The sequence below is a fragment of the Gymnoscopelus braueri genome, assembly GCF_963280865.1.
Source record: "Gymnoscopelus braueri genome assembly, chromosome: 9".
NCBI classification, from domain to species: domain Eukaryota; kingdom Metazoa; phylum Chordata; class Actinopteri; order Myctophiformes; family Myctophidae; genus Gymnoscopelus; species Gymnoscopelus braueri.
In genome coordinates this window covers 49,120,728-49,143,348 of record NC_137610.1, presented here as the reverse complement: position 1 = coordinate 49,143,348, position 22,621 = coordinate 49,120,728, and the positions used below count along the sequence as shown (strand labels likewise).

Below are 22,621 nucleotides of genomic sequence, written 5' to 3'. Positions count from 1 at the left end.
GTAAAAGTAAGGTATTAAAAATGCAATTAAGTAAAAGTACACAAGTATTGGAATCAAAATGTACTTAAAGTAACAAAAGTAGAAAGTACTCATTATGCAGAAGGTCCCATTTCACAATTTTTCAAATGTGTAAAATGTATAGAAATCCTTTGAAAATAGACGATCTACAAGCTCACAACGCGTCGCAAAGTTGTGAGCTTGTAAATCGGCTATTTTCAAATAGCCAAAGTATATATACTGCATATGAGTGCTTTTGTAATAATAATCAAAATCTACAAAGTAACTAAAGTTATCAAATAATTGTAGTGGAGTAAAAGTACAATATTTGTCTCTGAGATGTAGTGAAGTAGAAGTAAAAGTATTGAAAATTGGAAATACTCCGGTAAAGTGAAAGCACCTCAAAATTGTACTTAAGTACAGTACTTGAGTAAATGTACTTAGTTGCTTTACGCCACTGAAATGATATCCCTGATATGCTATTAAACGACGAGTAATGACAGAGTAGAGTTGTCCCATTTCAAACAACGCTAGTACATAAAGCTCGGCCCACAGTCAGCACGCTGCGACCTTAACAGACCTCTGAGGTCTGTTAACCCCCCCCCCCCCCCTGCCCCCATCTCCCCCTCCTCCATTGAGTAATCACAGCAGTTGTCCGTGAGCGAGGGGTCATGTTTCTATTTGGAAAGTATTGATTAGAACCGTTTATCCCCTCATCCAGGGAGTGAGAGAGAGAGAGAGAGAGCCCTGAGGCATGTTGTGGCCCCTGCTATACACGCTAAACCCACCCTTCCCCACCCCAACCCACCACACACTACAAGGCACTGGGAAGAAATAGTGAGTTAAGACCTCTCTCCCAACCTTTCTTTATTTTCCCTCTGAAAGCAAATCGTATTTATTATTTATTTACCGTAGTTTCAAGCCATTCAATCCGGGAACGCGTCTGTGTCACTTTAAGATTTATTTGGCTGTTCAAAAATAGCAGATAGCGCTATGAGTTTGCAGATCTGCAATTTTTTGAAAAATCGTGGAAAATGTGTGCATATATATATATATATATATATATATATATATATATATATATATATATATATATATATATATATAATTATTTTTTAAAGCGAACATTTGTAACTCAAATCTTTGCTTTTGGGGGGGGTCCCTGGAACAAGATATTTTGAGATGGGGGTCCGCGGACAAATACATATCCTTTTGGGGGTCCTTGACATGGAAAAGTACCACTGACAGAGCAACATACGTTTTTTCAGAAAACCGTTTTTAGAAGACATTTGTAGAATCCCCAAGAAGCAAAGATTTGAGTTAAAAAAATAAAATAAAAAAACATTCAAAGATTTGCACACCCCCATCAAAATATTTTGTTCCAGGGACCCCCCAGAAGCAACGATTTGAGTTAAAATGTTCGCTTTAAAAATATATATATTCAAAGATTTGCACACATTTTCACGATTTTTCAAAAATAGCAGATCTACAAGCTCATAGCGCGGCACTCGGTGCCGCGCTATGAGCTTGTAGATCTGCTATTTTTGAATAGCCCAAAGTGTAAAATAATGCTTTTTAGCTCAAATCAAAAAATGACACAGTTCCAGGTCTTAATGGGTTAACAACTTCTATTTACTTTGTCGTACGATGAATAGTGAAAAACGGCTGATCTACAAGCTCACAACGTGCCTACATCGTGGCATGGGGTTGTGCATGCGTTATGCAGAGATAATGAAATGCACAAAGTAGGGCCGTCAGGCTGAAAATGGTTAAAATGTCAACAACCAGCGGTGCACCAGTAGATGCTCGGGTAAAGTGCATCAACCACATAATCACACACGGCCGCTAAGGGTCCATCGGTCAATAACCAGGGGCTATGGCTATTGATTATGTTTAAGTGATTGATCTAACGATGTTTTTTTTCAATGAATCGAGAAGCGTGTCTCTTTAATCCGTTAAGACCTGAGGCCGATTCTACAAAAATGTCTCCTAAATCCTTTTTTTGATTAAACTTATGTTACTATATGTCCGTGGTTCTCAAGCTTTTTCATGTGAAGGACCCCCCCCAAGATGTATATGTATTTGGCCGCGGACCCCCATCGCAAAATATTTTGATCCAGGGACCCCCCCCCAGAAGTAAAGATTTGAGTTACAAAAGTTTGCTTTAAAAATATATATACATTCAAAGATTTGCACAAATGTTCACGATTTTTCAAAAATAGCAGATCTACAAGCTCATAGCGCGGCTTGTATATCTGCTATTTTTGAATAGCCAAAGAAATCTAAAAATGACACGCAGATGCGTTCCCGGTCTTAATGGGTTAATATAAGAAAAAATCTCATATGTCCAAAACTGTTCCTTTTCAGGATTCAAATTCAAAAACAGCAAAAAGCAGCAGATCTACAAGCTCAAAGGATCTTGTGGATAAAAATGTGGAGATAGGAGGTTTCTGCCCGACGGCAACGATGTTATGTATATCATCGAATCGAGTAACCATTCGATGTGATGGGGTTGTGAACTTGTAGATCTGCTATTTTTCTTTTCTTTTTTTTTACTATTTTATGACATTTTTGGAAATGTTTTGCCTGTATCTTATTCAATTCTTGATTATCGATATTTTTTTGGAATAATCGATTAAATCACTTATCAATTAACTCTTTAACTGCCAGAGTACATACATTAACTCAACCACTGCCAGCGTTTGTGTTTTTTTTTACCTTTTCAACTAGTCACCGAAAATGTAGATAATAGATAATAATAATCCATAATAATCCATCGTGGCACCATGTCGAAACACAATTTCACCCGCGAGGTAACTTTCAACTTGATGGCACAGGCACGCTGAAAACGTCATATACCGTCAAAAATGCGCGTCTTTCCCACCTCCCCAACTGGCCACAGAACATTTGTATACATTATGATCGCTTGTCAGACCGTTGGTAAACTCAAAGGGGATCACTGATCATCCTCCAGAGAAAGAAAAATATATCCGGCACTTTGACTTCCCTTTGTTAGACTAGGTTGAAAATAGGATGTCTCGCGGAAGACGGGGGAAAAAAAGTCAACTCGAGATAATTCCATTCTATTTCCTGGAAAAGTGGACGGAGGCGGAAATCTTCGGATGACGTTATTTCCGTATCCGTGTGAGTTACAGTGAAAGTGGTCACTCCGGATTATAGATCACGGCGTGATCTTTTATAAAACAATTAAAAAACTAAAAATCTCGTCTTTCTCGCCGACGGCAGGCTGCGCCTTAGCAGAATCCGACGAGACATCTCGTCGGTGGCAGGCAAAGAGTTAAGTTCGATTAACTGTTGCACCCCTATACCAGGGACTGAAGCATCCCCACCAGCTACCCCTTTCCAAGGGGGTCTTTTCCCCTCACATACAACCCCTTTCCAAGGGGGTCTTTTCCCCTCACATACAACCCCTTTCCAAGGGGGTCTTTTCCCCTCACATATGTACATACCAGGCAGGAGAAGGAGTCGTTCATGCGATGCTGCAGAGTGTGTTTCTGCAACATGGCGAACAGGGCGGCGTGATCAAACTGACACGGTGCTGCACTGATCAGCTCCTCCACTCCCTGTCTCTGAGACGGATCCAGACCTACACGAGAGAGAGACACAAACACACAAACAAACAAACAGAGAATAAAACAGTGCTTCTCTAACAGATCCAGACCTACACGAGAGAGACACACAACAGAAAATGAAACTGTGCTTTTCTACAGAGCCAGACCTACACGAGAGAGAGAGAGAGAGAGACACACACACACACACACACACACACACACACACACACACACACACAGTAAAACAGTGCTTCTCTAACAGATCCAGACCTACACGAGAGACACACAAAAAAAGGGCATATTTACTTGCGACCCATACAAATTGGCCCGTGACACAAAGATGGGTCCCGAGCCATTGTTTGGGGGAAACAGTACATTAAAGTATATTCAAATGGCAGCTCAGTTCACACCTTCTCTGGAGCTCAACGGTGGAATCAGTGAGTGTAAGGCAAGCTGACTGCGCTGACGCCATTGGCACTGTCAACGTTCTCAATGCTTTGGCTAATGGTTCCCACCTCCGTTGGCTACAGGCACTCTGTGAAATCAAATCTCCACATCTCAGCCTGTAAGTACGTGAAACTGACAAAAACACTCTGAACATGAGAGGGCTCTGTGAGGAAAACATTGCAGCGGCAACACCGCGAATGCAACAGCACACCGTGAAATGGCACAACATGTATGAAATGGCGGGTCGACGAATCAACGCAAAGAGCTCAGGAAAAAAATCATGTCGGATGGAAAAACGGCGGTAGTGTATGGCCCCTCATTTCAAGGGGATTTAATATCTATCTCTACGTTTCTCTAGCTTTCTGACAGATGCTTTCTCAGTGCCAGTTTTGAAAAGAAGCCGGTGATTCACACCGTTTTAATGGTTGGTGTTGATACATGACGATACATAGTTGTTCAGTCAAAAGCGGCAACATTTCTATTTAGCGACATCGATCTGTCACTTTGCAGCACTAGATGTTCTATGCCAGTGAAAAAAGGCAAAGAACGGATGTGGGGGCAGGCGGTGGGGGGGGGGGGGGGAGCGTAAAAGTGCATCGAAAAACCCACGCAGACTACACCATACATACTGTGAAAATAACAGTGTACGCGGCGCTTAAACAGCCAATTGTAATGAGGCCACAAGGCCATGTCAGAGACACGCCGGAGGAAAAGGGACAAAACACAAAAAAGGAAGAAAAATCTTAAAGAAAAGGAGAGAAGGAATGAGCAGACTGGGCCGGCCTTATGCAAACCCACGAGTTCACTTGCAAGTCCTTTCAGATGCACGCCAGCTAATAGCCAGTGTTGAGTCGAGAACACAACCCCCCCCCCCTCCCCCCCACCACCCCCATGTTTTCTCATGAAAAGCCTAACACTCTTGGTCTCTTTTGCTCATTGTAAAGAGAGAGAGAGGCTTACATTTGGGTTTGATGGGAAGTTTCTTAACGTGACACATGGCCCCCACAAAAGACTCAAGACTACTGCGGCAGCAAAGGAAGAATGCCCTGGCGTTCCATCCACGCCTGCGACGCCCGCGGCCTCACACTCCCGAGACGAGCATTAGTGATTTTTTTTTTGCTTGCCACTTCGGGCTCTCGCCCCCATCGGTCCCACCACCCGATAACCAGTGGTGGAAAGTAACTAAGTACATTTACTTAAGTACTGTACTTAAGTACAATTTTGAGGTATTTGTACTTTACTTGAGTATTTCCAATTTCCAATACTTTTACTTCTACTCCACTACATCTCAGAGGCAAATATTGTACTTTTACTCCACTACAATTATTTGAAAACTTTAGTTACTAGTTACTTTTCAGATATAAGCTATGATATAATGAAACATACATTAACCACTTTAGCCCTATTTTATACCTAGGCTATTTGAAAATAGCAGATCTACAAGCTCACAACGCGTCGCATCGCGACGCGTTGTGAGCTTGTAGATCACAACGCGTAGCTCACAACGCGTCGCATCGCGACGCGTTGTGAGCTTGTAGATCGGCTATTTTCAAATATTTAGTACTTTTACTTTTGGTACTCGAAGTACATTTTGATGCCAATACTTTTGTACTTTTACTCAAGTAAATTTTGAATTCTAGACTTTTACTTGTAACAGAGTATTTTTATATAGCAGTATTGGTACTTTTACTTAAGTAAAGAATTTGAGTACTTTTTCCACCACTGCCGATAACACGTCCATAATACGTCCATGCTGTGTGTGCGTTTGTGTGTGCGCAGCAGATGCGGAAAAAGCCCCAGTATACCCTAGCCATGCCCGCAAGCATTCATTCTTAAAGGCATTTGTGTTTCAAATGCCTCAACCGAACCCACTCCCCCCCCCCCCCCTCGCCTTCTTTCTGTCGTTTTTGTCAACAACTAAATAAAAGGCGGCAGAAGTGCAATCTGTACAATCAACTCGCCATCGACGCTCATCTCTTTTATTTAGACCTGTGCTTTTTTCCCCCCTTTTCTCTCTCTCCGTTGCCCTTTGGCTCCATTGGCCCCATTTCTTTCTTTCTTTTTTCCTCTTCTTTTCTTTTCTTTTTTTTAATTCCGATGTAGGTCATTTTTTTGTAAACATTTGCTACATCAAAAAAAAAAAAAAAAAAACACACACGCACACGGGGAGGGTGTCCTTAATGTAATTTGGAGAGAAAAGACACTGAAGAAAGGCATTGAAGGAGGTGACTCTAAAGAAAAAAACGAGACAAAGAGATATAGATTAAGTCCAATCGGGAGGGAGGGACGGTATTGATTGCGGGGGGCAGCAGTTGTTGCTAATCCATGTCAAGTCCAACTTTCATCTATTAACTGTGTGGAGGAGGGGGTGCTGGCCTGGAACAATCTGTGTGTGTGTGTGTGTGTGTGTGTGTGTGTGTGTGTGTGTGTGTGTGTGTGTGTGTGTGTGTGTGTGTGTCTAGACCTCGTTGCACTTGGCCTCACACGTATAGTGAGAAATAGACAGTGTGAGGACCATTTTCCTGATCCTCACAAGAACAACAAAAAAATATATATATTTAAAAATATTTTTTTGAGATTGAGACTAGTTTATTATGAAAATATTCTAGTTGTAGTTAGGGTTAGGATTTAGGCATTTAGAGGTTCGGTTTAGGGGTTTATGAGGGTCAGAGGTTTCCCTATTTTTAAACGTTAGCTGTGCGGCGATATCAAATACCGAAAAACGGACGAATATACAAACCTACGTGTGAGTGTGTGTGTGTGTGTGTGTGTGTGTGTGTGTGTGTGTGTGTGTGTGTGTGTGTGTGTGTGTGTGTGTGTGTGTGTGTCTCGTTGCTCTTGGCATGGACTGTGTGTGTGCACGTGTGCATCTGTGAGTGTTTACATGGCTGTCTTATACATGCATGTTGCTACGAACACAGAAAGGCTGCTACTACTGAACAACAAGAAAAACCTTGAGGTATTTATCCAGTGTGCTACTGTCTGCAGCTACCTGATTTGAGTTTAATTTGTACACAAAGCTTTCTTAGCGAAAATTGAAAAGAAAACCTGTGTTGCAATGGATCCACACAACATAGTTATTTGATCAAAGGTCTTGGTAATATTTTTCATTGGTTTAATATTCATAAAAACCCACACAGACACACTTGAAAATAGCAGATTCACAAGCTCACGACTCACTCACCTCTCTCCATGTGAGCTTGTAGATCTGCTATTTGTCGCTAATGTTGCACAATGTTGCACAACGCTCTAAGTAGCAGATCTATAAGCTCGAAACTCGCCATCGACGTCCTTTCAGGCTTACATTCGAAACGCGCCACCTTTCACGTCACGTTTCGAGCTTGTAGATCTGCTACTTTTGATGCTTTTGTGTGACGCTGTAGTATTATCAAGTAGGGCGTTGATTTACGAAAACAAAACACAAAAAAGATAGAATATGGAGATACAAGGTTTCTGCCCGACAGCAACGATACCTATATTAAGATGAATACGGTACCTCCGCAAAATACGCTGTACCGTACATGTATCAAAAACATTTAATGTGTGTTCATGTGAGTGTATGTGCCTGTATGCAGAGGTAACTAAGTACATTTACTCAAGTACTGTACTTACCGTATTTTCCGCACTATGAGGCGCATCTGAGTATATGAATGAATGAATGAATGAATGAATGAATGAATGAATGAAAATTTTATTTTCGTGTCCGGACAGTTTCCCTGACCCATCCCACATGGGATTATCAGACACATCAATCCCAAAACAAATAAACAAAAAACAAAACAACACACACTGAGTATAAGGCGCACCTTCAATAAATGTATTATTTTCATATATAGGGCGCACCGCATTATAAGGCGCATCCGCACTATAAGGCGCACTGACGGTGCGGCTTATAGTGCGGAAACCAAGGGAACCAATATTGATACATATATAAGGCGCATCGGATTATAAGGCGCATCCGCACTATAAGGCGCACTGACGGTGTGCCTTATAGTGCGGAAAATACGGTAAGTACAATGTTGAGGTATTTTTTACTTTACTGGAGTATTTCCAATTTTCAATACTTTTACTCCACTACATCTCAGAGGCAAACATTGTACTTTTACTCCACTACAATTATTTGAAAAATGTAGCTACTAGTTACTTTGTAAAACATACATTAAACACTTCAGCCATGGCTGTTTGAAAATAGCCGACCTAAGCTCACAACGCGTCGCAAAGAGACGCGTTTTGAGCTTGTAGATCGGCTATTTTCAAAGGAAGAAACATGTGAAATGGGATATTGTGCATAATGAGTACTTTTACTTTTAGTACTTAAGTATATCTTGACGCCAATACCTTTGTACTTTTACTCAAGTCAATTTTAAATTCTGTGCTTTCACTTGTAACAGAGTAGTTCTACATTGCAGTATTGAGACATTTACTTAACCCATTAATACCTGGAACGCATCTGTGTCACTTTAGATTTCTTTGGCTATTCAAAAATAGCAGATCTACAAGCTCATAGCGCGGCACCGAGTGCCGCGCTACGAGCTTGCAGATCTGCTATTTTTGAAACATCGCGAAAAAATATTTTTTATATTTTTTTCAAAAAACTGTTAGGATTTAGATTTTTTTAAGAATCGCCTCAGGTCTTAATGGGTTAAGTAATTTTGGGTACTTTTCCCACCACTGCCTGTATGTAGGTGTGTGTGTGTGTGGCGTGTGTGTGTGTGTGTGTGGGGGGGCGTGTGTGTGTGCAGGACTCAATCTCTATTCCATAATACGTCTTCATGTGGGGCTCCGTCGGAATCGTCAGGGCAACAGTCACATCTATGTGACATGTCACCCTGAGAGGTGTCGGCGCCGCCCGATGATGACAGGTTATTGACGCGGGCAGCAGAGAGAGAGGGTGACACGGTCCCAACGCAGGTAAGGGGCCAGGGCAGGTGGGTGAGTGGGTGGGTGGGTGGGTGGGTGGGGGGAAGGGTAGGGGGTGTAGGACCTGATTGGCTGGTTGAAGCGTGGGGAGCAGTGATGCGGTTGGAGGAGAGAGAGGAGATGAGATTGAGGAAGACAGGCCCGTGTTGTTCTGTCTTTATACACCACGCTGAAGGTTGTTACCGCACACACACGCACGCACACACACACACACGCACGCACGCGCACACGCGCACACGCACACACACACACACACACACACACACCCACCTAAACGGTTACTTTGGTCAGACCTCAGGGTGCCGTTGAAGAGCAGAGAAGAGCAGACAGGTTGGTATGTCACTGCCAGGTTTCATCCTCGTTGTGAAAAGCAATCCACCTGCTTCTTGGAAATGCAACCGACTCGGATGTCATGGAGATTGATGGGGGGGGGGGGGGGGGGAGCTACACGAGTCACCTTATGGATCTGGGGGCCCGTTTCGAACGGCTAATCTGGGGTCCCACGTTAACTCTTTCATTGCCATGGACGGGAATTCCACATCCAATTCTGCCGAGGCTCACCTTGCCGCGGACGAGTTTGGACGAGAATTTGTTTGCAGTGGTTTTCCACTGGATGGCGCTGTCACCTATCCTATGGATGATGCTTATCGCTGCCTGATGACGACAGACCCGGAAATGACAAAAGAGCCAACCAAGTACTGAGCCAAAGGTCATGCATGTTTACAAAGTTTTGAGGATGTAACTTTCCTCCTCTACCCCGGATTTGAACCCGTTTTCCAGCGCAAGTGCTGTTCTTTTTCTTATGTTTTTTTTACCATTGAGCTAATAAAGCCTGCCTGCTTGCTCAGGGGATAAATTAAATATTGACCAGATCCTGTGTCTAGGTGAGACGTGACCTTTGACACGATCTAAATGTCTCAATAGAAGAGCAGGGAGACTAAATACAACACATGCATGTCAGTCATGTACAAACAAGCGTGCACATTGTCCAACGTTTACACGACGCAGCAGCCGTCAATAACAACTCCAACCGACAAGTTCTTCTTCTCCTCCTCTTCAGTGCACTCAGCGCGTTTAGCCACACAAAGCTAACGCTGTAGCCGCGTTGCTGAGAACAAAGAGCCAGTGACTGCAGTGAATGGCGCGGATAAATGTGTTTCCTGGAACAACGGCTTAAAGACTGTTCAATTACACAGACCCCAGTGTTCAAGTACAGCCCTTGAACGTCGCCGCCATGCACATTGTTGTCACACACGTTTAACGCATTCAAACCGGGAAACGCAACCACTTTAACCCCTATTTTATACTTTGGGCTATTAAAAAAATAGCAGATCTACAAGCTCATAGCGCTATGAGTGCAGTATCTACAAGCTCATAGCTATGAGCTTGTAGATCTGCGAATTTTGAATAGCCAAAGTATAAGATAATGGTTAAAGGGGTTAAAATGTAAAATGACACAGATGCCTTCCCGGTCTTAATGGGTTAAACGTGAGGACATTGTTGCGGGCAGCGGGCTGACATTTTCTAATGGGCTAAAGCCTCCTTGAGTAGAAACTGACCTTCAACCAATACACCTTGCTATGGGAAAAGACATTGCTTGTGTGTGTGTGTGTGTGTATGCGTGTGCGTGTGTGTGTGTGTGTGTGTGTGTGTGTATGTGTGTGTGTGGGGGTGTATGTGTGTGTGGGGGTGTGTGTGTGTGTGTGTGTGTGTGTGTGTGTGTGTGTGTGTGTGTGTGTGTGTGTGTGTGTGTATGTATGTGTGTGTGTACAGTATATGGGGGGCACACATGTTCAAGCAAAACAGAGAGACAGTATTGCCTGATTCATACTTGGTATAGCGCGCCATGCAAATAAAATAACCGATCTATTAACCCATTCAATCCGGGAACGCACATGCATGTTTTAGATTTATTTGGGCTATTCCAAAATAGCAGATCTACAAGCTTGTAGCGTGGCACCAAAAATCTTGAAAATGTGAGCAAATCTTTGTATATATATATATATATATATATATTTTTTTTTTTTTTAAGTCAACATTTGTCATTTTGGGTAGTCCTTGATATGAACAAAGTTTCAGAACCACTATAGCAAATAGACATTTTGTAGAATCCCCAGAAGAAAAGATTTGAGTTAAAATAAATTGCTTAAAAAAAATAAAATAATAATAATATATATATATATATATATATATATATATATATATATATATATATATATATATTCAAAGATTTGCACACATTTTCACGATTTTTAAAAAAATAGCCAAAGAAATCTAAAAATGACACCGATTCTTCCCCGGTCTAAATCGGTTAATAATCTCACAACATGTCGCTTCGTTGGCGTCGTGTCTGTGAGCTTGTACATCTGCTATTTCCACTGGTGTGCAACACCAACCGCACAACTCAATACAAATCAGGCTTTTGTGTGTCACTGAAATAATAAAGAGGGGACCAGAGATCATGAAGAACGGTGTTGTGTGGCGTCTTTTCACACCATACGTGCGTGGGCGTGTGCGCACATCTACAGTTATGTTGTACAAATGCTGCGACTAGTCTCGTTTAACCTTTAAGCCATTAAGTCCGGGAACGTATCTGTGTCATTTTTTCTCTGTAGAGAAAATCTAGAGAATCTTGTAGATGTGCTATTTTTGAAAAATCTTGAAAATGTGTTAAAATCTTTGATATTATTTAAAGCGAACACTTGCAACTCAAATCTTTGCTTCTGGGGGGGTCCCTGGAACAAAATATTTTGAGATGGGGGTCCGCGGCCAAATACATATAATTTCGGGGGTCCTTGAAATGAAAAAGTTTGAGAACCACTCAATAGCAACATACATTTTTTCAGTTAGGATTTAAAAGACATGTAGAATCCCCAGAAGCAAAGATTTTTTTTTTAAAATAGCAGATCTACAAGCTCATAGCGCGGCACTCGGTGCCGCGCTATGAGCTTGTAGATCTGCTATTTTTGAATAGCCAAATAAATCGATAAATGATGAACACAGATGCGTTCCCGGTCTAAATGGATTCAATCATTACAGAGAAGAGAAACGGATCTGGATGAAGGCGGAGAGTTCCCTGACACTCAGTCATTAGAGTTTACAGACCAGCCCACACATGAATCACTATACAGCACTTAGCATGCAAACAGTTTACCACTTCAACCCTATACGTCACGAGTCTACAGCGTTTTTCCAGGCCAAGGACCGCTTAGCTGAGAGAGATGAAGCAGGGACCCCCCACTACATATTGGATTCATGTTAAATGTGTGTTTTCAGACATTTAACGACGTAACATTTACCTTTGACTCTGTACTTGGACCGCTCTTTTTGTCCCCGCTACATCAAGCCGATAATAGCCGATCTACAAGCCACACGACGTGCAATCTGGGAACCCAAAGCCAAATAAGAATGAAAAACAGCACCCTCTGCTGTTTGTACTATCTCATGTTGGCTCTGGGACAATGACGACGCAGCACACGTGCGCAAAGGAAACCAGGGTTTTAGTCTGCCTTCACGCTCCACTTCCGGGTGGTGCGACTATGTTTTCATTCCCACTAACAATATTTCTACACGGAACACTGACGGTGCGTTTTAACAGCGGGCGATCAGGATAGTATTTTCCGGAAGTGCATTATATGTCTATGAGAGCCGGCGACTACTGGCGATAGGGCGAAGTGGGCGGGGGGGCGATGAAAGATGGATTTTCTTTATCTTTTGGACGATGTCGCCGGCGATCGCCCGAGAGTCGCCCGCTGTTAAAACGTACTGTAACACCACTTCTCCCAGAGAACATGGATCGTTTTGGTTATAAGCCCACTTGTTTCTATGATGAAAGAGCAAGTTAAAATGTGAATATCTTTCCGTGGTTTTGTCTGCTCCGCGGACGCCATTGTTAAATTAGTTTCGGCTTGTTTCGAGTAGGGAAGGATCAGCGGACATCTAAATCCCGCCCACTACATTTGATTGGGTAAAGCGCGGCCTGCTTCCTGATCTGAAGGCACGCCCACGCCCACACAGTGCGTACACGTTATGACGAACCTTCACGACAGATTCCAACGCAGAGCAGAATCTGTTCTTGAGAGATTACACGACGTGTGGCAGACGTGTTGTGAGCTTGTAGATTTTAAGTTCTGAAATGGCTTCTCTTAAACACCAAATACTTTCCATTAGGGGTGGGACAACATATCGATATTGCGATATATCGCGATACTTCCTCTCGCGATAAATAATCAATATACTGCCGGAAAATATCTATATTAAAATAATAATAATAATAATAATAATATATATATATATATATATATTTTACATATAGTACACTATATGAACTATTTGAACTGTTTGGTGCTATTTTATGTGTTAATGAATTGAATACAAGAACTATCGTGATATATCGTTGGTGAAATTTCTTGAAATATATCGAATATCGTGATATCGAAATATATCGAATATCGTGATATTATTGTTATCGAGGGCCTAATATCGCCACAGAGATATTATATCGTGAGATACCCATATCGTCCCACCCCTACTTTCCATATGGTCTGCTTAATAAACCAGGGTCCAATTCATATTTTCCCCATTATAGGTTTACTTTTTGTGCCGATATGCTTTTGTTGTTTCTTGTCTTTGTTATATTGTCCATATTGTTTTTTTTATTTATTTTTCATCTGTATGACATGTCTATTAATGTTTCATTTGTGATACAGTATATGTGTATATTCCATATTGATGTAATTTTATCCTACAATTAATGTACAAACATTCCCGGAGAATGCCACTTCTCAAGCCCCTGGAGGGTTTTTAGGCTGTTGAAGACCCCTGCTATACGTGGTTGAACACAGTGCCTCATGGCTCTATCACACCATTGAAAGTAATAGCTGAAAACCCTGCAAGATGGCGCCACCTGTCCATTGAACTCAATGGTCGGGCGGACGGGCGGACGGACGGACGGACGGACGGACGGACGGACGGACGGGGGGGGGGGGCTGGCGGTCGCTCGTGCTAAATACTAGTGACTTTTCTGTTTCACTTAGGTGAAAATCTAAAGCCGATCTACAAGCTTACAATTCTTTGCCATTTGCGACACACTGGGAGCTTGTAAGATCGGCTATTTTCTGCTAGTTTTCCCCCACAAGCTGGGGTTTAAGCGGTTAAGAGCTATTTTCTGGAACACATTGAATGTCCAAACAAATAATAGCATCGCCACCATTCCATGTAAACCACAGTACCTGCTCCATTACTGCTAATAAGCAACACAGACACAGTGCAGTATGATGATCACACACCTCCACATGCAGATAATGTCAACACACCAGTCTTCACAGTGGCAGACAGTGTGTGTGTGTGTGTGTGTGTGTGTGTGTGTGTGTGTGTGTGTGTGTGTGTGTGTGTGTGTGTGTGTGTGTGTGTGTGTGTGTGTGTGTGTGTGTGTGTGTGTGTGTGTGTGTGTGTGTGTGTGTGTGATATAAGCTTAGGGCATGTCTATAATATGTGAGTGAGGACTACAAATTGTTGGACTGGCTAATAGAAGGGCAAAACAATGAATGAAATAGTGTTCTGTGTCTGCCATTATTGGTAGTCACTTTATATACTGTATGGTAGTCTGCTTGTGTCTAGCGTATATACTGTAGACTGATCATGATCTTGCATTGCATTTCTTTTACTCTGATATTTGGATTTTGACATGATTTATGTCTTAAACTGAAAATTCCAAATAAAGAAATTCAAGTGTGTGTGTGTGTGTGTGTGTGTGTGTGTGTGTGTGTGTGTGTGTGTGTGTGTGTGTAAGCCCTGCTTACCACTTCAGTCCCACTTTGTTCAGAAATAAAGCAAAAATGCCACAACGCATTGCATGGTGACGGCGCCAATTCCCTATTTTCGCTATGCGTTGTGAGCTTGTAGATCTACTTTTCTTCTCACATTTTGAAAATGTCTGAAAGTGGTTAAAAGGCTTGCACTCTGCTGTCTGTCTATGTTGTTGACAGATGGGAGTGAGGGAGGGAGGGTATGTTGCGCCACACACACACACACACACACACACACACACACACACACACACACACACACACACACACACACACACACACACACACACACACACACACACACACACACACACACACACACACACACACACACACACACACACACACACACACAGTGGGCAGTGCAGAGCAACATGCTAACCTGTCCCATTAGCCCCCTGCCTGTGTGTGTGTGGACTGTCTGCTGCAGCAGACCATCAACATCCAATACAACCGTCCTCCCCTGGCCGGTAACAGCACTGACAACAACACCAGGGGCAGTGGTGGAAACAAGTAACTAAGTACATTTACTTAAGTACTGTTACTATACTTAAGTACACTTTTGAGGATTTTTTCACTTTACTGAAGTATTTCCCATTTGCTTTTACTTCTACTCCACTACATCTCAGAGGCAAATATTGTACTTTTACTCCACTACAATTATTTGACAACTTTAGTTACTTTGCAGATATACATCTTTATATTATAAAACATACATTAACCACTTCAGCCCTATTTTAAACATAAAACATAGGCTATTTGAAAATAGCCGATCTACAAGCTCACAATGTGTCGCATCGCAAGCTTGTAGATCTGCTATTTTCAAACATTAGTACTTTTACTTTTGGTACTTTAAGTATATTTTGATGCCAATACTTTTGTACTTTTACTCAGGTAACATTTTGAACACAGGCCTTTTACTTGTAACAGAGTATTTCTACATTGCAGTATTGATACCTTTACTTAAGTAGAAAATGTGAGTTCTTTTTCCACCAACTGTCTACTGGCCTCAGCCAAATGCCCGGTGCATCACAGACAACACAGCGTGAGCATAATGCAATGGTTCTCAAGCTTTTCATACCCAAAATAATCACATTTGAACTGGGGACCACCTAGCCTGGCATTAGGCCAGACTGATGACGTGGATTCACTCTCACGTTCCTCCCCGGTAGGAGGTCTGGTCAATGCCGGGCTAGGGACCCCCCACCCTGACAAAGCACGTGGAATTGTGGGAGTTGAGGCATTACGTTTTGTTTGACTCGGTTCCATAGATAAATATTGTGAAAATAGCTGATCGACAAGCTCACGGTTGTGAGGCGTTGTGAGCTTGTTGTAGATCGACTATTTTCAAAATCTTTGCCTCTTTCTTATATTATTCGACAATTTGGCCAATGTTATTTTATTTGAGAGGTATTAAAACAGGTCTTACAAGTCATTAAATTGTCATTTTAGAAATGGGCAGATACCTTGTAATACACCTACTGTATACTTACAGTAGCTCTTCCTTGGACCCACCTGTGGATTACACCAGATACAATTGACTTTCTTTTTTTTTGCTCTCCCTCATGGACCTACAGTACTTGCAGATCATACCAGTGTCAGTCTACCTTATGTGGATTATGCCGTCGACACGCACTGACATTTTGCACCTTAATCCCATGTATAATGCACAGGCTTTTTTTGTGTCTTTTATTGTGCTTTTCTTTTTTTTTCTCTAAGCACCTTAACGTCGATATGTATATCATGGACAGTACACATTGCTGCTATGCTCAGGCACCTTCGTCATATGTTTTTAAATCTCAGGTACCATGTGTAAATATGTAGATAACTTGTTTGGCCTTTTTGTTGTTCTCTTGTTTGATCTCCCTCCCCCCCTCTTCTTCCTCCCCCTCTTCTTTCTATGGAAATAACGTTGTGATGGGAACGATGTACGAAAGCGAATTTCACCCATTTTTTTTTACTTTGTAAACCTGTGATGCGGCAATAAACCTGATTCTGATACTGTATGTTGGTGCGTTTACTGTTGAGTGAGAAAACAATGTTGCACATTAAACTAATCGTCTGAAAAATGAAAGGTGGAGCAACGATGGAGGAGGAGGAGGAGGATACGTACTGATTGGTGACGTGGGAGTTTGCCCGCAGCCGCGGAAGTTGTTGGTCTTGTTCTGGGACGGGGGCACGGGCTTGTAGGACTGTCCGGTGGCGCGGTACATGGCCTGGACCCACAGCACGCGGTCCTGCTCGTCGTCACTGGCCAACATCACCAGGTCGCCCTCCTTCACAGCGTTGAAGAACACCCGGCCTCCCTGCAGACCTGCCACACACACACACACACACACACACACACACGGTTCAGGCAATTTTTCCGAGAGGGGAAAAAGCGGTCCATGTACACTGTACAGACTAGAGCCAACTACTGATTTAGAAGGCATTTGTAGAATCGGCCTCAGGTGTTAATGGGCTAAATGGATAAGACAACATAGCGCTCCCCTCTTGTTTTTCCTCTTACAAATGGAACTCTGAATGTGAGGATGTGTTGTGCTGTGTGTGAAGGAGAGTAATACGGACAGGGGTTACGTTACGTACCGGGCTGTGGGTCACAGTAGTCAGTAGACAGTAGTCCACTGTATGACCCCTATGTTTGGACCTTCCGTTCCAGAGATAATGGCCAAAACGGCTAGAAAACGGCCACTTTTGCCAATTTTCGATTACGTTTTGGCCATTATCGCCCGTTTTTCTTTAATAACACGGGCTAGGAAGGTCCGACGGCGACGAACTAGATACCCTAGTAAAGTTCACTTTGAGCTGCATCCAATGCATCCATTTCCGTCGGCCTTACCGTTAGGCCACTAGGGACAGTTGAAGTTTCTTTTTTGGGGGTAATAGATAAAAAAAATAATAAAAAAATCTAGTCTGGAGAGGGCACTTTTTTACCGACGGGTAAAAGGGCAGGTGCTCAAGCCCCCTTTCATGTCTATGTGTGCACGTGCCTGGACTAGGGGTTTCATTACGTACCGGGCTGTGGGTTAGAGTTCTCAAATTCTGCCCGAAAACCAGACCCTAGCCGACCCGATGTTTTTGGGCCGGGCCAGGCCGAAAAATGTAAGCAAATTAGTCGGGCCGAGCCGAGCCTTGGGTCCCTTAAAAAAGAAAAGAAAAGAATAAGAATAAGAATCTTTTTCCCCCCAAAAAGAAATGTCTTAAAACTGCCTCTAACGGCTGAACGGTAAGGCCGACGGAAATGGCAGTGGATGTGTTGGATAAAGCTCAAACCTTTCCGACCTTCCTAGCTTGTGTTATAAAAAAGAAATTTGCGAAAATGGCAAAAATGGCAAAAATCAGCGAAAGTGGACGTTTTCAAGATGGTTTGGCCATTATCTCTGGAACAGAAGGTCCAATCTGCTCAAACAATGGAAATTGAACGGGCCGGCCCAGAAGGGGCCAGTTCATTTTCAGGCCCGTTTAGAACTCTACTGTGGGCGTGTCCTCTCCTCCGCGTCATCAGTGCCCATACCCTAGGTGGGGTTGGCGAAAGGGCCTTTCTGTGTGGAGTTTGCATGTTCTCCCCGTGTCTCCTAGGGTAGTTAATACCCTCACAAAATCATGCAGTAATCCTGGTCTCTATACTGCCTCCCCCTGGTCAGCCGGGGCGCCTGATGGAGGGGAAAGGAACTGGTTGGAATAACGTGTTCCTTCCACGCGCTACGTCCAACCAGGGAAACTCTCCCCTGTCAGGTGACAAGAAGGTCAGTAGGCTCTCATGCATTGAAGGAGGCATGAGCTCGGCTCTGGGCTCCCTAGGCTGGCGGGGGGGAGTGTAGCGCCCAGGGTCACTTAAGACAATTGGCACCGGGTGAAAAAGGGTTGCAAAATCGTGGGATAAAAAACAATTCGAAAAAAAAGAAGGACATGGGTTACGTTACGTACCAGGCTGTGGGTCACAGTAGTCCACTGTATAACCCTCCAGCTGCATCAGTTCCTGAGGCTCAGACTTCTTCTCTCGGTAGCTGCACATGGCGAAGGTGTACTGACTGACCTGAGAGAGAGAGAGGGGGGGGGGGGTCACCACAAGGACTCATGGGAGCTCAAACCTCTCACAACGGGAAAACGACGAGCATTTACGAGTGCAATTTCTGCTGCATCATTCTTCTTATCGTCGCTGTCAGGAAGAAACCTCTTAACTCCATGTTCTAACTTTTGCGTTTTATCGTAAATTAACGGGCCCTACTTGATCGTACTACAGGCGTCACACGAAAGCATCAAAAGTAGCAGATCTACAAGCTCGAAGTGCGGCGCGAAGTGACACGTTTTGAGCTTGTAGATCTGCTACTTTTGCACGTTTTTGAATTTGAATCCTGAACAGTAACAGTTTTGGACATTTCAAAGGAGCATTATACAGTAAGGGATTTTATAAACAAAATACAAATAAAAAAAGGTGTTAAATTGCATTATATGCTGATAGTAAGGTTATAAAGGTGGGTTGTATTATAGAGGATGTGAATTTGTTACCTGAACAAGAACAAAATATCGCCTTTTCCAACGTTTCCAAACTCGCTGTCCCAGTGCATAAAGATACCTGAAAAACACAAGCATCAAACACATGAAAACCAGTGGTGTAAAGTAACTAAGTACATGTACTCAAGTATTGCACTTATGGGGTGAGGAGGGGGGGGGGGGGCGTTTCCGGCTCTTGGGCGCCACGCCATAGAAAAAGAAAGGAAGAGGAAAGCTCTATAGTCAGTGGTTCCCGAACATTTTAGCTAGAGACCCAGAAGATACATTTGGTGTCTCCACAGGACCCAAACAGGTGGAACAAAGCAGATCATACAAGCTCACCTGTAGATTGCAGATTTTCTTTTTAACACATTGACTGCCAATCACGTAGATCTACGCGAACCGATTTAAAGCCGCCACGTGCCAATCGCGTAGATCTACGTGAAGTGAAAAAAATAATAATAATAATAATGTTTTTTTTTCCAATTTCACCCAAAGACCAAGGAGATATGATTAGTTGAAGATCTAGACTCCTATCCACTTCCTTGTTAACTTAAAACTTAAAAAGTCTGTATTTCGGCTCCTGAGTACTTTTTTTTTCCAATGAAAAACTCTGGCACTGGCTAAAAAAATATGAAAATAATTCTGGCAGTTAATGTGTTAATGGACATTTTGTAATTTAGTAACATTTTTGATTTGTTTGGTTGATTTTTTTTTTTTTATGTTTTGAAGAAAAAAAAAAAAATGTTTTAATGTAGGAAATAGAGAAAAAAATATATTTACTTGTGACCCCAAAATGGGTTCCAACCCACTGTTTGGGAAACAGTGGTCTAAGCCAGTGGTTCTCAAACTTTTTCATGTCAAGGACCCCCCAAATTCATATGTATTTGGCCGCAGACTCCCAATCTGATATTTTTTTTGTGCCCCTGAAGAGAAGATTCATGTGAAAATATATATGTACATAAAATATTCAACAGTTTCCAAAAACGAAGTGACGCGCTGCGAGCTTATATATCTGCTATTTTTAAATAGCCAACATATAAATGGACAAAGTGGTTAAAATTATTGTGATGCTATATTAACTTAACCCCCCCCAAGGACCCCTGGGGGGCCCCGGACCACACTTTGAGAAACCACTGGTCTAATAAAGTGGCCTCTCAAATCAGCGTGGGATATGGACAAGTGCAAGTGAGGAAAAAATCAATCAATGCTGAGAGACGCTTTTAAGCCCCTGCTGAATGGCCTTGAAGAAAAGAACTGGGAGCCAAACGTTATGAATGTGAATGTGGACTGACCCTAAACCCGGCCCAGGAAATCTGGGCCATTCTAATAGGACATTGGTTCTCAAAGTGGGTCCTTGGGGGGGTCCCCAGCACAATGTGTTAATATAGCGTCACAATACATTTTAACCACTTTAACCTTTTATACTTTGGGGCTATTCAAAAACAGCAGATCTACAAGCTCATAGCGCGGCACCGAGTGCCGCGCTATGAGCTTGTAGATCTGCTGTTTTTGAAAAGACTCTTGAAAATGTGTGCAAATCTTTGAATATATATAATATAATTTTCTAAAGTTAAAATTTTTAACTCAAATCTTTGCTTCTGGAAAAAAAAAAAACATTTTGAGATGGGGGGTCCACGGCCAAATATGTATAATTTTGGGGGTCCTTGACATGAAAAAGTTTGAGAACCACTGCTCTAGGACAGGGGTCTTTTTTTCAGCCCAAGGAGGACCCCCTCGCTGAGAGAGAGAGCAGGCCCCCCCCCCCCCCCACACACACACACACACTACATATTGTATGAAATTGTGCTGCAGATTAAACTTTTTTTCCTAGATTTCAAGTGGCCCCTAGCCTTGGGGTCGCGGCGAGACACGTGTGCTTTTAGGTCGGCTATTTTCGGCGTGTGTGCGACTGTGGTACAATTACGAAGTATAAATCAAGCTTACAATTACAGCGGCATTTGTCAGTCCTTTGCCTCGTGGCGACATCACTGTTTCTTGCATTTCTAAAGCTTTTTTTTTCCTTTTTTTTTTTACAACAGTACATCTACTGCTGCTAATGTTAGCTTCTGTTCTTCATTTGTAATTACGGCGTTCTTCTGCGAGGTGCACTTCAGAAAAAAAACAATACAACTTAAGACACAGGATGAATAAAAGCATGTTTGGTTACTCGGAAGACAGCTGGTAAAAAAAGAGAAAGATAAACAATTATGACAGTGATTATTATTTGAGCCATTTGTTGCCAAAAAAAAAAGGTTTTCCTGGCATGCTAAAAAAAAGTGCAAAAACAAAAGCTGCAGACGTTTTATATTTACTCATATATCGTCTCTGTCGGGTGGAAACCTCATATGTCCAAAACTGTTACTTTTCAGGATAGCAAATTCAAAAAGAGCAAAAGTAGAGGATCTACATTTACGAGCTCAAAACGGGTCGTTCGGCGTTTTAATTTGCGGGAAAAAAACACCAAAAATATAGATACGAGATTCTGCCCGCCAGCAACGATATTACGCATCATATATTTGTTTACATCGGTGTACGTGTTCTTGGCCTATCGTGTGTAGGCTATTAACCCATTAAGGCCTGAAGACGATTCTACAAATGTCTTCTAAATCTCCTTCTGTTTCTATATCAGTTGTGCTCAAACTTTTTCATGTCAAGGACCCCCCAAAGATTATATGTATTTGGCCGCCGACCCCCATCTCAAAATAATTTGTTCCAGGGACCCTCAGAAGTAAAGATTTGAGTTAAAAATGTTCGATTTAAAAAAATATATATTCAAATATTTGCACAAATTTTCTAAAATTTTCAAAAATAGCAGATCTACAAGCTCGTAGCGCGGCACTCGGTGCCGCGCTATGAGCTTGTATATCTGCTATTTTTGAATAGCCAAAGTGATAAATAATGCTTTTTTAGCTCAAATCTAAAAAATGACACAGACGCGTCCCAGGTCTCAGTGGGTTAACAAGGAAAAATCTGACGATACACTGTTGTACAAGACAGTAAACATGCGTCCATGTGCCACATGGCTCTATTCAGAGATGAAGGTTGAATGCCAGTTAGTTACACATGAACCAGATGAGATGAGTAATAATCTAGTCCTGAATTCACAGGCCTCTTCACTGGCTGTATAGCAGTGAAACATACTCAACAAGAAATGAACACTGACCCCTAGTGGACGTTTGTAACCACTGCATCCGCGGGGAGCGCACTCTCAATATCCTTTTCAAAAATAGCAGATCTACAAGCTCATAGCAATTTTTTTGAAAAATCGTGTGTTTTAAAGCGAACATTTTTTAACTCCGATCTGTGCTTCTGGGGGTCCCTGGAACAACACATTTTGAGGTGGGGGTCCGCGATGGGTGGTCAAACACATATCATTTTGGG

At 42.4% G+C, this 22,621-nt stretch overlaps 1 protein-coding gene across 1 annotated transcript in view; it reads right to left on the bottom strand.

Moving 5' to 3' along the window:
* Positions 1-22,621, bottom strand: part of cadps2 (Ca++-dependent secretion activator 2) — a 342,906-nt gene that overhangs the window by 106,603 nt on the left and 213,682 nt on the right. The window contains 4 exon segments of the mRNA XM_080438413.1: positions 3,468-3,604; positions 16,857-17,057; positions 18,671-18,779; positions 19,253-19,319. Coding sequence (XP_080294539.1) covers positions 3,468-3,604; positions 16,857-17,057; positions 18,671-18,779; positions 19,253-19,319 — 514 coding nt within the window.